This window comes from Peromyscus californicus, unplaced genomic scaffold (assembly GCF_007827085.1).
Source record: "Peromyscus californicus insignis strain IS unplaced genomic scaffold, ASM782708v3 Scaffold_17__1_contigs__length_78620276, whole genome shotgun sequence".
Lineage (NCBI taxonomy): Eukaryota > Metazoa > Chordata > Mammalia > Rodentia > Cricetidae > Peromyscus > Peromyscus californicus.
This window is the reverse complement of record NW_026294469.1, coordinates 33,789,447-33,802,130: the sequence shown is the minus strand read 5'-3', so window position 1 is coordinate 33,802,130 and position 12,684 is coordinate 33,789,447. Positions and strand designations below refer to the sequence as shown.

Sequence of the window (12,684 nt, the reverse complement as noted above, 5' to 3'; positions counted from 1 at the left end):
AAAGGCTCGAGTTATACCAACCGAGACCCACGAGACTCAGAAGAGTAACCATCTCTTGGTGCCAAATTCTTAAAGCATTTTGCCTTTAAGCTGTTGTATATGTAAATTGTGCCTGGGGACCAGTGCTCCTGACCTAGCATCTCTGGAGGGACTTATGTTCCTTTGTACAGGTTTCCAGCAGCGTGGCAGAACACCTGGCCCACTCACTTCAGGACTGCTCCAATATCCAGGAAATTTTCCAAACGCTCTACTCACATGGATCTGCCATCTCCGAAAGCAAGATTAGAGAGTTTGAGGTGGAAACAGAGCGTTTGAACAGGTGAGAGCAACATGGTGTATTTCATTGGGGGTGGGGGCGGGAGCTGCTCCCCACCCTCCTTCTAAAATCTCATCCAAACTGGCTTGCGAATTGTGACCCCCAGTGACATGGCCAGGCTGGTCATCTGGGATTGAGATGGAGGAGTGCTTGTGGCAGTCACGATCAACATCACAGGGCTGGGACACACGTTCACACGGGAGTGGGGGGGCAGGCGCAGGCTCATCCTTAGAAAGGTTGTGCAGACGCATTCTGTCTGACTCTGCTGTTACTATTCTAAATCCTTAATAGTTGGTGAACAAGGGGCCCCGCCTTCTCATTTCACTTTGGACCCTTCCACGTATGTAGGGAGTCCTGGGAGCAAGCCATAGAGAATGTCAAGTAGGTCATAGATGGCTGCCAACTGTATGGGGCTATGCTGCAGAGTGTCACAGTGGGAAGTCCTGGAATGTTGAGTCAGTGTCTGGGGGGTGCTTGTGTTTGCCAGAAGGAGCACAGACAATGTGCTAGAGCCCTTCTTGGCATTGGCCCCGCATATTGGTCGAATTCTCTGCTTCTTCTGAGGGTTGCCTGATTTCCTTTATGCTCAAGCATGAATAGGAAGTCCCGATCCTGTCCTAACTGGATGAGTTTGCCGTGTAACAGCTTTATAGGTTCTTCCCGATTCTCCTGCAGTTGGAGCATGCACTTCTGCCTCTTGGCAAAGACAAGCTGGAGTGTAATCTTAGTGATGAGGGAGCTGCTTCAAAAGCTAAGAAGTACCATAGCCAAGCCCGCTAACCACCCTGACTCAGACTCTGTTCCATGATAGCAGAATGGCCGGTTGAACAGTCTCCAGGAATGATGTGGCTGCCTTGACTTAGCAGTCTTCAGTGAGAGCGCAGGAAGAGCTTGGAAGGCTCATGAGCTCATCAAGCAGGAATGTGAACACTAATTCCCATCTATCATTACTGAATTCCATTCCTCTTGTGTGTGGCAAAATGGAATAAATCAAACTAACTTGTTACTCCTCGCTGATATGAAGCTGTTTTAGTTGTGGAGAACAAAGGGAATGTGGTGATCTAGGTCATTTTAACAAGTATTTTCTTAAATTAATGTGCACGTGTCTATGTCTGTGTGAGTAAGAGCATGTGAGTACCAGGTACCTGTGGAGGCCATCAGATCTCTCTGGAGCTGGAGTTACAGGAGCTTGTAAGCTGCCCAGCATAGGTGCTGGGAATCGAACTTGGATCCTCTGTAAGAATAGCATGTGCTTTTTTTTTTTCCCTTGGTTTTTCGAGACAGGGTTTCTCTGTGTAGCTTTGGTGCCTGTCCTGGATCTCGCTCTGTAGACTAGGCTGGCCTCGAACTCACAGAGATCCACCTGGCTCTGCCTCCCAAGTGCTGAGATTAAAGGCATGTGCCCACCACCGCCCGGCCAGTATGTGCTTTTAACTGATGAAACATCTCTCCAGTTCCATCACTTTTAAATCTTGAAATTAGGAGGTTTCCTTATTAAATCCAAAGTCCTTTATAGTGCCAGTCCTGAGGATCACCTAGTAACAAGGCAGCAGCATTTTCCTCCACTGGCCTGGGACTGCTTAGCCCTGAAGCAGATATGCCCTTCGCGGCTGAAGGAAGCCATGTGCCTTCAGGGGGCCCTATGCCCATATGCCTTCAGCCTTTAGCTGAAGATCTCTTCTCTGGGATTTCAAAGGTCTGCTTTGTTGCTGAACTTGGGGGAGGCACCTTTCTTCTCAGTTAATATGCACCCAAGAGAGAACAAAGAAGGGGTACGTACTATTTAGTACTCAGGCTATGTGTTCAGCAGCACACAATGGATGCTCACAATGGATGCTCACAATAGATGTTCACAATGGATGTGCACAGAAAACCTCTTCATGTTCAACTTGTGAGGATAAGGCTAGTCCCTTGAAAATGAAAAAAATAAATAAATAAGAGCTTTGAGGTTGAAAGTTAAGTGATGAAGTCCAGAGCAGTTATTTAACAAAGGCAGAATTCCAGACGCTGCCCTTTGCCCTCACCCTGTTGTCCAATGATCATGGCTGTGCTTCTTAGAAATACTGTCTTAATGACTATTATTTGATTGTCTCAACATTAAAGGCCTAATTCTTTTAAAAAATGCTAGCCTTTGATTCAGATTTTCTTGGAGTAGGGCAGCACACTTACTCAAAGCTGTATTTATGCATGTTGCACATCTGTGTTAAGCACCTACTGTGTACTATGCAACATGAAAAGCAAATCAAAGCAGAGAAGGCCCTTAATCTCATGAAGCGTATATTCTGTTAGGAAATACAGACGAAGCACAGTAGAGGAAGCTACAAGAAAAGACGTCTCCAAGACCCCGAAAAAGTCAAGAGTTCTTTACTTGTTAGTGTTGTCACTTTGGGTGCTGGAGGTTAAAACCAGGACACTGTACAAGCTTTCCAACCATTCTGCCACTGAGTTATGCCCCTTACCTGAGGTTGTTCCTTGACAAGTGGTCTGGTAAGGTGTCTCTAAAGAGGGAAGGTTTGTCTTGAGGTCTTAAAGAAAAAGGAGCCAATGACAAGGCTGGAAGAGCCTTAGCCTCCAGGCTGGACAAAGGTGATGTAAAGGAGAAACTATACAATGACCTGTGGGACTAAGGTAGGGTGAGGCCCTGGAGGATGTACAGGAAGCAAGGGGGGCACCAGATGCTAATGGCTAGCATGGAGAGGATGTACAGGAAGCAAGGGAGGGGCGGGCACCAGGCAGCGCCTGGCATGGATGCAGATTCGGATTCCATAGCAGATTTTACTCTTTAGCCTAAATATAGTTGGAAGGCATTTTTCAACGGGAAGAACAAAACCTGTTCTGCCTTCTGGAGCTTAGAGGTAAAGGATAGCAAGAGTAGGAGAGGAGAGATGTCTGAGACGGGCCAGGAGGCACAGAACATAATGGGTTCAGGATATGAGAAGCCTCAGCAACGTTAGGGTCTGGCTGTAAGAAAGGGTCTCAGGGATGCTCCCATGCTAGCCTGTGAGGTTAGGTGAATGGTGGTGGTGACTACTAATATGGGGAAGGTGAAGGAGAGCAGGTTGAAGAAAATTAAGCACCCCCTTCAGTGTTAAACTGGAGGCAGTGTGTGACCCACTCCACCCCGCAAAATGGAAATGCCAGGAGGCAGCTGATGTGTGGGACGGACACTCAGAGGGAGGTGTGGGCTAGAAACGATGGGAAGCCATGGAAACAGAAATGCCTCTTGGAGTCACAGATTGGATAGAACTACCCCTAAGGAGAGTGTTGGCAGAAGATGGGACCCCAAGCCTGAGCCCCAAGGAAACATCAACCCTCACAGCCTTTACATTCAGAAGAAGACCAGCCAGAGTGTTCTGACCTGAGCAAGGAAGGTGTTTCAGGCAGGGATGGTTCACACTCAGCCACATGGAAGTCAGTAGTGGGGTAAATGGCTTCTAATTAGCAGGGACCACTACACTGGAAGCATAAATGAGAAAGTGGCAACCATTGGAAGAAGCCAAAATGAACAAAAGCAGAAAAGTGTTTGTAATACCTTACTCACTATGGCCCATAGGAGTCTTCATGACTCTCCCAGAAGATATGTCCCCTCTAGGCATCTCTATGCTGCCTTAAAATTTATGCTCAAGGCCAGTGGCTTCCACATTCCCATCACCCTCAGGAATCTCTTGCAGTTTCTGGGGTAAACCCCAAGTCTCTCAAAGACTTGCTGATATGAAGACAGTGAAAGAGTGGGTTCTGTGGAAAATGAATGACCACAACCAGATGTCTTAGGACAGAAAATGGAGAAGCTAAAGGGTTTACATTTGTTTTCTGACTTTCCCTCAAACTCATTACTTAGAATTTACAGTTCTGAATCTAATATAAACCTCAAAGTTCTTACTGCTGATTGTACTAGTCACTGGTATTGCTAGACATCTGACCTAGAAGTCCCTTTGGGTCATGGGTCTCTGTAGACAGATTTTTCTTTCCCTCCAGCCAGTTCCCAAATAACCACACAGTGACTTAATATTAATTATAATTGCTCAGTTGATAGCTTAGGCTTGTTTTTAGCTAGCTCTTATAACTTAACCCATTTCTATTAATCTATATGCTGCCCCATGGCTCATTCGTTTACCTTATCTACATAGTTCCCATCCTGCTTGCTCTGTGTCTCATGGCATCTCCTCAGACTCTGTCCTTCTTCTCCTCAACATCCTTTCTGCCCTAAAAATCCTGCCTAGCACATTGGCCAATCAGCTTTTTATTAACAACGAGAGCAACACATCTTCACAGTGTACAGAAGGATTATGCCACAACAGGTCCCTGGTCCATTACCCACTTAGGGACAACCTGGTGGCCTTTTCCTGACTGCTCACCAGTTCACCTTTGCTAGTGCTCTGTAGGGTGTGGTTAAGAGCAGGAGATGTGGGCTGACCAGCCTGGTTAAGTTCCAGGTCAAGGAACTTGACCTTTCAGTACCTGTATCTCCTCATCTGGATGACAGGGGTCATCACACCTGATTGGGCAGGCTCAGCCAACAGCAGCCCTTATGACCAAGGTGTGGTTTATTGCCCCAGGCAATATGGCTTGTTGCAGCATAGTTGGAGTTGCTCTGAAGAGCTATGGGGTGCCAGAGCTGTTGCTTTCCTTTAGTGTTAGAACCACGGCCTCACACAGTGCAGACATGTGGCATAGGCAAAGCATAGCTAGATACCAGTCTCATTTTGTTATTGTCGTTGTCTGTGTTTTGAGTCAGAGTCTCTCTGCATAGCCATGGCTATCCTGGAACTCACTGTGTGGAGCCGTTGGCCTTGAACCTAGGGAGATCTACTTACCTCTTGAGTGCTGGGATTAAAGATGTGCACCACCACACTCAGGCCCTAGTTTTTGTTTTTTATTCACACTGAATTTAATGATTGTTTTGTGTCAGTTATACTTGCTAAAATGCCCAACAATGCCATATCATCATTTTGTGTGTGTGTGTGTGTGTGTGTGTGTGTGTGTGTGTGTGTGTGTATATATATTGTGCATACAAGTTCATGCACATCTGTGTATGTGTAGAGGAAAAGATAAACACCAAGCGTCTTTCTCAATCACTCTTTCGCCTTTTTTTCATGAGGCAGCATCTCTTACGTGAATCTGGAGCTTGCCAATTTGGTTAGGCTGTCTGGTGAGCAAACTCCATAGATCTCCCTTTCCTCACCTCCCCAGGGCTGGGGTTACAGACACCACCACTTTGCCTGGCTTTTAAGTGGGTGCTGGGGATTGAACTCAGCTCCTCACGCTTTCGCCACAAGCATTTCACTTGACTGAGCGGTGTCTCCAGCCTCCCATATCACCTGTGCGTTATACAGGCATAGGCATCTCTGTGTGTATGTTTGTCGGTGTTATATGTATGTGCTCCTGTGTGTACTCACCTGTGCACGTGTGTAGAAGCCAGAGGTGGACATTAGGCATCTTCCTCTATGGCTCGTCACTGTCCTAGTTTGTGAGATGGGGCCTCTCAGCAAACTCTGAGCTCACCAGTTGGCTGGGCTGGCTGGCCAGCGGTCTTCCAGGAAGCTGCTTGACTCTGTTCCCCCGACCCCCATACCCGCATCACCAGACGTACAGACTCACGCCGCCACACCTGTGCGGCGATCTACACCCAGGTCCTCCTGCTTGCATGGCAGGCACTTTATCTGCTGATCCTCCCCCTGCCCGGTTATCTTACCATGACTATCCTGCCTACACGTCAGCGAGCCGAGTAAAACGTCAGATCACAGTCCCGGCGTGCGTGTGTGCGTGTGACATCTGTGTCTCTTTCTCTGTAGCCGGATCGAGCACCTCAAATCCCAAAACGATCTCCTCACCATCACCCTGGAGGAGTGTAAGAGCAATGCCGAGAGGATGAGCATGCTGGTGGGAAAATACGAATCCAACGCCACCGCGCTGAGGCTGGCCCTGCAGTACAGGTGGGAGAGCCAGAGACGGGAGGATGTCCTGGGTGTGCCCGTATTTATTTGTTTCTTTAACATTTACTTATTCGTTAACTTGTTTATTCATTTGCTGTGTGCATGCATGCATGGGTGCATACATGCCACAACGCATGTGTGGAAGTCAGAAGAGAACATGAGAATCTCTTCTCTCATTGCACCGCATGAGTTCCAGGTTTCAAACCATGGTTGTCAGGCTTGGCAAAAAAAATAAATAAATGTATTTGTTTATTTTTTTTTCCTGAGACAGGGTTTCTCTGTGTAGCTCTGGCTGTCCTGGAACTTGTTTTGTAGACCAGGCTGGCCTCAAATTCACAGAGATCCACCTGCCTCTGCCTCTTGAGTGCTGGAATTAAAGGTAGGCACCACCACACCTAGTCTATTTTATTTTTTTAAATTATCCTTTTAAATTTAAAAACATTTTTCATACAATATGTTTTGATCATGTTTCCCCTTCCCTCAACTCCTCTCAGATCCTCCCTAATCACCCAAGCTTTTGTTCTCTCTCTCCCCGCAAAAAAACAGCAAAACCCCACAAAGTGAAAACCAAATAAGCAAAAGACCAATAAGGCAATGCCTAAACAAAATGAAACAACAAAAAAAAATCCCCATCTCTCTCTCTCTCTCACACACACACACACACACACACACACACACACACACACACACACACAGGCCATGGAGTCTATTTTGTGTCAGCCATGGGCATGGGGCCTGCTGCCCTGGAGTGTGGTTGATACACCCGGTAAGACTCCACTAGAGAAAACTGACAGTCCCTTTGCTAGTGGGTATCAGTTGCCCATAGCTTCTTGGTTATGGTTAGGGGTGTGGAGCCCATGTCCACTTCGGTTTTCAGTGCTTGGAGCCTGTCTGGCTTCAACCTGTACAGGTCTTGCACATGCCTGGCATGGTTTTTAAATATGGCTTAATGGTCTGTGTTTATTGTGGATGGCTGAATCACCTGCAGCTCATTTTTCTAAAAGACCTTTGAAGACCTCAGGTATTAAAAGAATTCAACAGTAAATAGCCCAATACAGGTAAGATCTTCAGTCTTTGGAATATCTTCCTTGGGATAAAGTTCCTGAAGCAGGAATTCTAGGTCCCAGAAGACATGAGTATTCTCATAGCTCTTCAGACATGCCACCCATTGGTTTCCATGAAGAATAAGCCAGTTTAGTAAAGGCATAGTGGCACACAACTTTCCTCCCAGCACTTGGAGGCAGAGGCAAGTCTGTTCAACACAGCAGGTTCTAGGACAGCCAGAGCCACATAGTGAGACCCTGTCTCTAAACAAACAAACAAACAAACAAACAAACAAACAAATGGAAGGAAGGAAAAAAAGCCATTTGAAAAAACTACATTTAACTCATTTATAAGTAATAACACTTTTTTGTTTTGATATTATTTGTTTGTGAAAATTACACTTTGTATGTATTTGGGTGATGGGTTTTGCACCATGGCACACATGTGGAGGCCAGAAGACGGCTTGCTGAAGTCACTTCCACTCCTTGGGTCCCCAGGTCAAAGGTTGTCAGGCTTTGGGAAGTACCTTTCCTCACCGAGCAGTGTCCTTGGCTCGATTTATCATGTCTAACTCCGTCCCTTCTGAAAGCTGTGACACTGTTTGTTGCTGTCCTCTGAGGTTTGTCAGTGTTACCTCATAAGCCGGTTGCCAAAGTCAGAGTAGATGACGGTATCTTACTCTCGGCATCTTTTTACCAATGTTATCTGTACAAGACAATGTCAGTATAGTCTTAAGAAACTGTGGTCACAGTTTCAAAAACAAAATCAGCCACCATAATGAGACCAAAGCAGGATGGTGATCATATTGGATTTCAGTTCCCAAGCCAACCAGGAGCTCCTCTTCAACAACTTTTAACATGGACCACCCTCTACCTTTGGTCTTAGAGGGTTGCACATGAGCACATCCTGCAGGATGAACCCGCCTGGCACCTTCTGCCTGCCTGCCTGCCTTTGCAGGGAGCTGCCCCACCCTGTCAGCTGGTGGTCTGACCCTCTTCTTCAAGTCTTGGGGAAGGGTGGTGAACATGCAAACAATGGAAACCAGATGGCGCCCCAGCTGAATGGAGATGACAGCAACATTTCCCTTGTTCAGCCTGGAGAAATGCATCGGGCATTTGCTCACAAAGGAAACCTTGCTGCGGCCAGCCTCTCGTCCTGACCACATGGGTGTCAGGCGTGTGTGTTCAGCCTCCTGTCTGGACATGGATCTGTGTGTATCTCAGGCCACTGGAAAGGGGCCCCTTTGTGTGTGTGTGTGTGTGTGTGTGTGTGTGTGTGTGTGTGTGTGTGTAACAGTATCTCATTACATAGTCGGACCTGGCTTCAGACTCACAATCCTCCTGCTTTGGGAGATAGAATTGTGCCCTGTCAGGCCGAGCAAAGAGGCTGTACTTGGGCTTGCCTTGTATGCTCAGCGGATGATGAGCATGGAAGAGAATGACTTTTTCCTTCTCTCGAACATCCAAGCCCAAACTCCATGCACAATTTAACAGCGCTTCATGAGGCTTTTGTAGGCAGTCTGTATTTGCACTTTCTGTGGTGATGGAACCATTCTGTGTTTGTGCTCAGTACCGTGGTAACTGGCAAACCACGTGATAACTGCACCTGTGAAATATGGCCACTGCAAAGGCCGCCAGGAAGTTTCCCCTTGATTTAACTGGAAATAGCCACATATAGCCATTGTCTACTGTACAGTACACATATAGGTCAAAATGATTAGCTCCTTAAGGGAAGTTTTAGTAACTATCGAGGGCTGCATGACAGGTGTTGGGACCAGGCATCTGTGAGTGACATGGCTACCTGTGCCAAGCCTTTGGTCTCTTAGGCACTTCTGAAGGTCATGTGTCAAGTAGGGCTACAATTTCTGAAAGTTCTGCTGGGGCGCTATAGGCCAGCCTCCTTTCAAGCAGACAGTCTGTCTAGAGGACTCAGTTCTCCCTGGCTATAGCTAGAAGTCTCAGTTACTCTTCTCATGGGTCTCTCTATCGGGAGGCCCCTGCTGTCCTTCAGAAAAGATGATCTGAGGGAGAAAGGGAGTGGGAGAATGATCTAGATGGAAGTCATTAAGAGCCTAATGCTGGGTGTGGCTTACCATCTTTTCTAGAAGTTGCGGACACCAACCCTGCTAGAGTGAAGGGACAAAAGAAGAGTATACATACTGGGATGCAGGCTCAGGAGAGGCTACTGTGGAGGCTGAGTACTATAGGGGTGTCACGTGTCTCTTTTGACTGGTCATCAAAGGGACAACCAGTGTGCCCCTCCCTCTTTTATTGCTTCAATGTATTTTTCTAGAACTTAAGGTTGTTGTTGTTGTTGTTATTGTTGTTTTAAACATAATAGCAAGCCACTAGTTGGTCCAGGAAGCACTTCTATGTGGAATACTCCTCACTTTGTGGGTGGGGAGGTCGAGGCAGGCACCGGCGATGAAGATGGCCACCGTCCCTGCCAGAGCTGACGCCATGCTGTACTTCTCTTGCAGTGAACAGTGCATAGAAGCCTATGAACTCCTACTGGCACTGGCTGAGAGCGAGCAGAGCCTCATCCTGGGGCAATTCCGGGCAGCTGGTGTGGGCTCCTCCCCTGGTAAGTGTCCCCCCGGGTTCCCTCTGTGCTACTTCTCATCTTGTCCCCACTGCGCCTGGCGATGAGTCATCTCCCAGAAACATGAAATCTGCTTGTCAAGTGTGTTTTCCATTTTCACTCCTGACTGAGTGGGTAAATTGTTTACATTGAGTGAAGCAAGAACTGGAGTGGAAACAGCATCACAGACAAGTTAAAACAAACAAGCACTCTAAGGAAATGGATTCTCCCAGGCTGACAGTAGGAGCCGAGGGAGCAGGGCTCACAATGCTGTTAAAGGGACCGACACATACAGTAAGTAGAAAGAGCGTGTAGGCTTCTTCACCATGTCGCTAAAACTCAGCCAGTGACAGTGCAGGGCCTGTACTGGTATGAGGGGACAGCACAGGGCAGTGCTGGAGAGGAAGGGAGTTTGCCATACCCTTACTGTGCCCTGGACACACACTCACCTATGCTTTGTAGAAACAGCCTTTTGGAAGAAACGACAAGTCCATAAAACTCAAATGATCTGGAGCTTTCCAAACCTTCCAAGGTGGGCAGTATGGGCAGGCCAGGTGTCCCCGTGTATGACCACCAAGCTGTCTGGAAGTTGCTTTGAGCTGTAAGCTAGGGGAGGGGAGGGAGGGTAATAAATGAATAGCTCCTTAATGGCTGTGTACTTCCAATGGGCCTTGTCTCTCCAGGACCCACTACCACAGAGGCTACTCCCCAGACACCTTCTGTGTGAACCCCCATCCCTCCCACCTCTCTGTTGTCACCTTTGCAAGGACAGTTGGGGTTTTCCTCCCCTTAATTTTGATGCCCCCGGGGATCAGCATCAACCCTGAAGACGGGAAGAAGCTGAGCATTACTTTTCTTTCTTTTACCCAGGCTCTCTATCAAGGGAGCATTTATCCTTGGGATAGGTGGCCACCCATCATTCCTCCACTCCACCCTCTGGTCCCAGCCCCACCGCCTGGGCCAGCCCAGAAGCAGAAGCTCTGCCAACATTTCCATTAGAAACCTCATTTTTCAGGGTCTTTTAACTGAACCATAAAACTTTATTCCTCATATGAAACAGATCCTAAAATGATCTTGGCCTGCTGTCAAGTTTTTTTTTAAATATGTAATAAGCAAACCATCAATTAGAGGAGGGAAAAAAAAAAATCAATCATGTTCTAGTTTGTATCACAAGATGTCTTAACCTGTTCCATGAGCAAAAAGCATCTTTATTAGGCTGGTGCCTACACAGGGCAATTACTTGGTAGGAGTTGAAATGGCTTAAACAAATCAGTATTCAAACCATTTGCAATAATAATGAAGTGTTCATGTTTCCCTCATTCCAGATAACTCCTGTAGGCATTTGTACGATGATACCATGCCTACTTTAGAACAGCGTACAGAGAGCAATCAACTGGTGGGGTATACGTAAAATTCCTAGTGGAAAGAAGAAACATGGGGAACATGGCTGAAAATCAGTTTGAGGGATGTATTTTTAGTATGGGAATCACACGTTACCGAAGAGTATTCTCCACAGTGCTAAGCATTGCCCAATTTTAATTCCTGCTGACAGTGGTGGTTGATCTGTCACTCTGCCCATCGTGCTATCTAAGCAAGAGCTGGTTTGTGACATTTACTCACAGTGTCAATCACTGTGGTTGTCTTTGTTTATTATTGACTGCACAGGCACTCATGATGTTCACTCAAGAAGGCTTAGCCCAGTGGTTTTCAAACTGTACCTTGGGAAACCAAAGGAGTGTCTTTGGGCCTCAGCAATGGGCACGAAGGGTAAAGAAGCTGCCTGCCACTCTACCCAACCACATTTATGTTTTTAATGTTCACTAAGGGCGTATGCTACCACTGCCTGACTTCAGCACAATTAAAATATCAGCACAGTTCACTAGTTAAAGTTTCATGAGAAAAACACAGATCTGTGTTGTATGCATGACAAGCCAGTAGTTTATTTGGCTAACACAGTTGTATTGTTTCGAAGCCTTCATTCTTTAGAGTAGTGTCTTAGTCACTATTCTATTACCGTGAAGAGACACCATGACCAAGGCAACTCTTATGAAAGATAACATTTAATTTGGGGCTGGCTTACAGTTTCAGAGAGATAGTCCATTATCATCATGGTGGGAAGCATGGCGCTGGAGCAGTAGCTGAGAGATACATCCTGATCCAAAAGAGACAGGGGTGCAGGGGGAAAGAGGGAAAGAAAGCGAGAGAGAAACAGAGACAGAGAGACAGACAGAGAGACAGAGACAGACTGGGCCTCTGGCTTGGACCTTGGAAACCTCATAGCCCCCCCCCAGTAACACACCTCCTCCAACAAGGCCACACCTCCTAACCCTTTTAACCCTTTCAAATAATGCCACTCTCTAGTGACCCAGCATTTAAATGCATGCACCTATGGGTGCCATTCTTATGCAAACCACCACAAGTGGTTTCAGTTCACAGCAAAGTTGAGAGGAAATACATAGATTTCCCATGCACATGCACAGCCTTCTCCGTGATAAATAACAGGTGTACCAGACATCATTGTCATCCACCGTTCTGGTCTCTATCAGAGTTTCCTCCCTGGGTGTGGTAAATGGACGGTGACATGGACCCACCACTGCAGCATCATGCGTCGTAGTTCGGTGCTTGGTAGTTGCCATCCCGGAAAGACCCTCTCAACTTTGTCTTCTCATTCCTCTTTCTCACTCTGCTCTCCCAGTCCTTGAGAACCACCATTTTTGCCTCTTTTTCTTGTCTATATGTCTTTTTTCTTTTAAGTTCTAAGAGTCAAACCCAGTTGCCTTTTACAACCTAGGCAAGTGATCTGCCTTTGGA

The 12,684-nt window shown here is 46.8% G+C and overlaps 1 protein-coding gene across 5 annotated transcripts in view; it reads left to right on the top strand.

The window, feature by feature from the left end:
- Mcc (MCC regulator of WNT signaling pathway) overlaps nucleotides 1-12,684 on the top strand; it is a 373,270-nt gene that overhangs the window by 325,031 nt on the left and 35,555 nt on the right. For all 5 annotated transcript variants that reach the window (XM_052742119.1, XM_052742121.1, XM_052742120.1 and 2 more), the window contains 3 exons: nucleotides 171-319; nucleotides 6,109-6,249; nucleotides 9,773-9,876. In XM_052742119.1, the coding sequence (XP_052598079.1) occupies nucleotides 171-319; nucleotides 6,109-6,249; nucleotides 9,773-9,876 (394 nt within the window). The remainder of the gene's footprint in view (nucleotides 1-170; nucleotides 320-6,108; nucleotides 6,250-9,772; nucleotides 9,877-12,684) is intronic.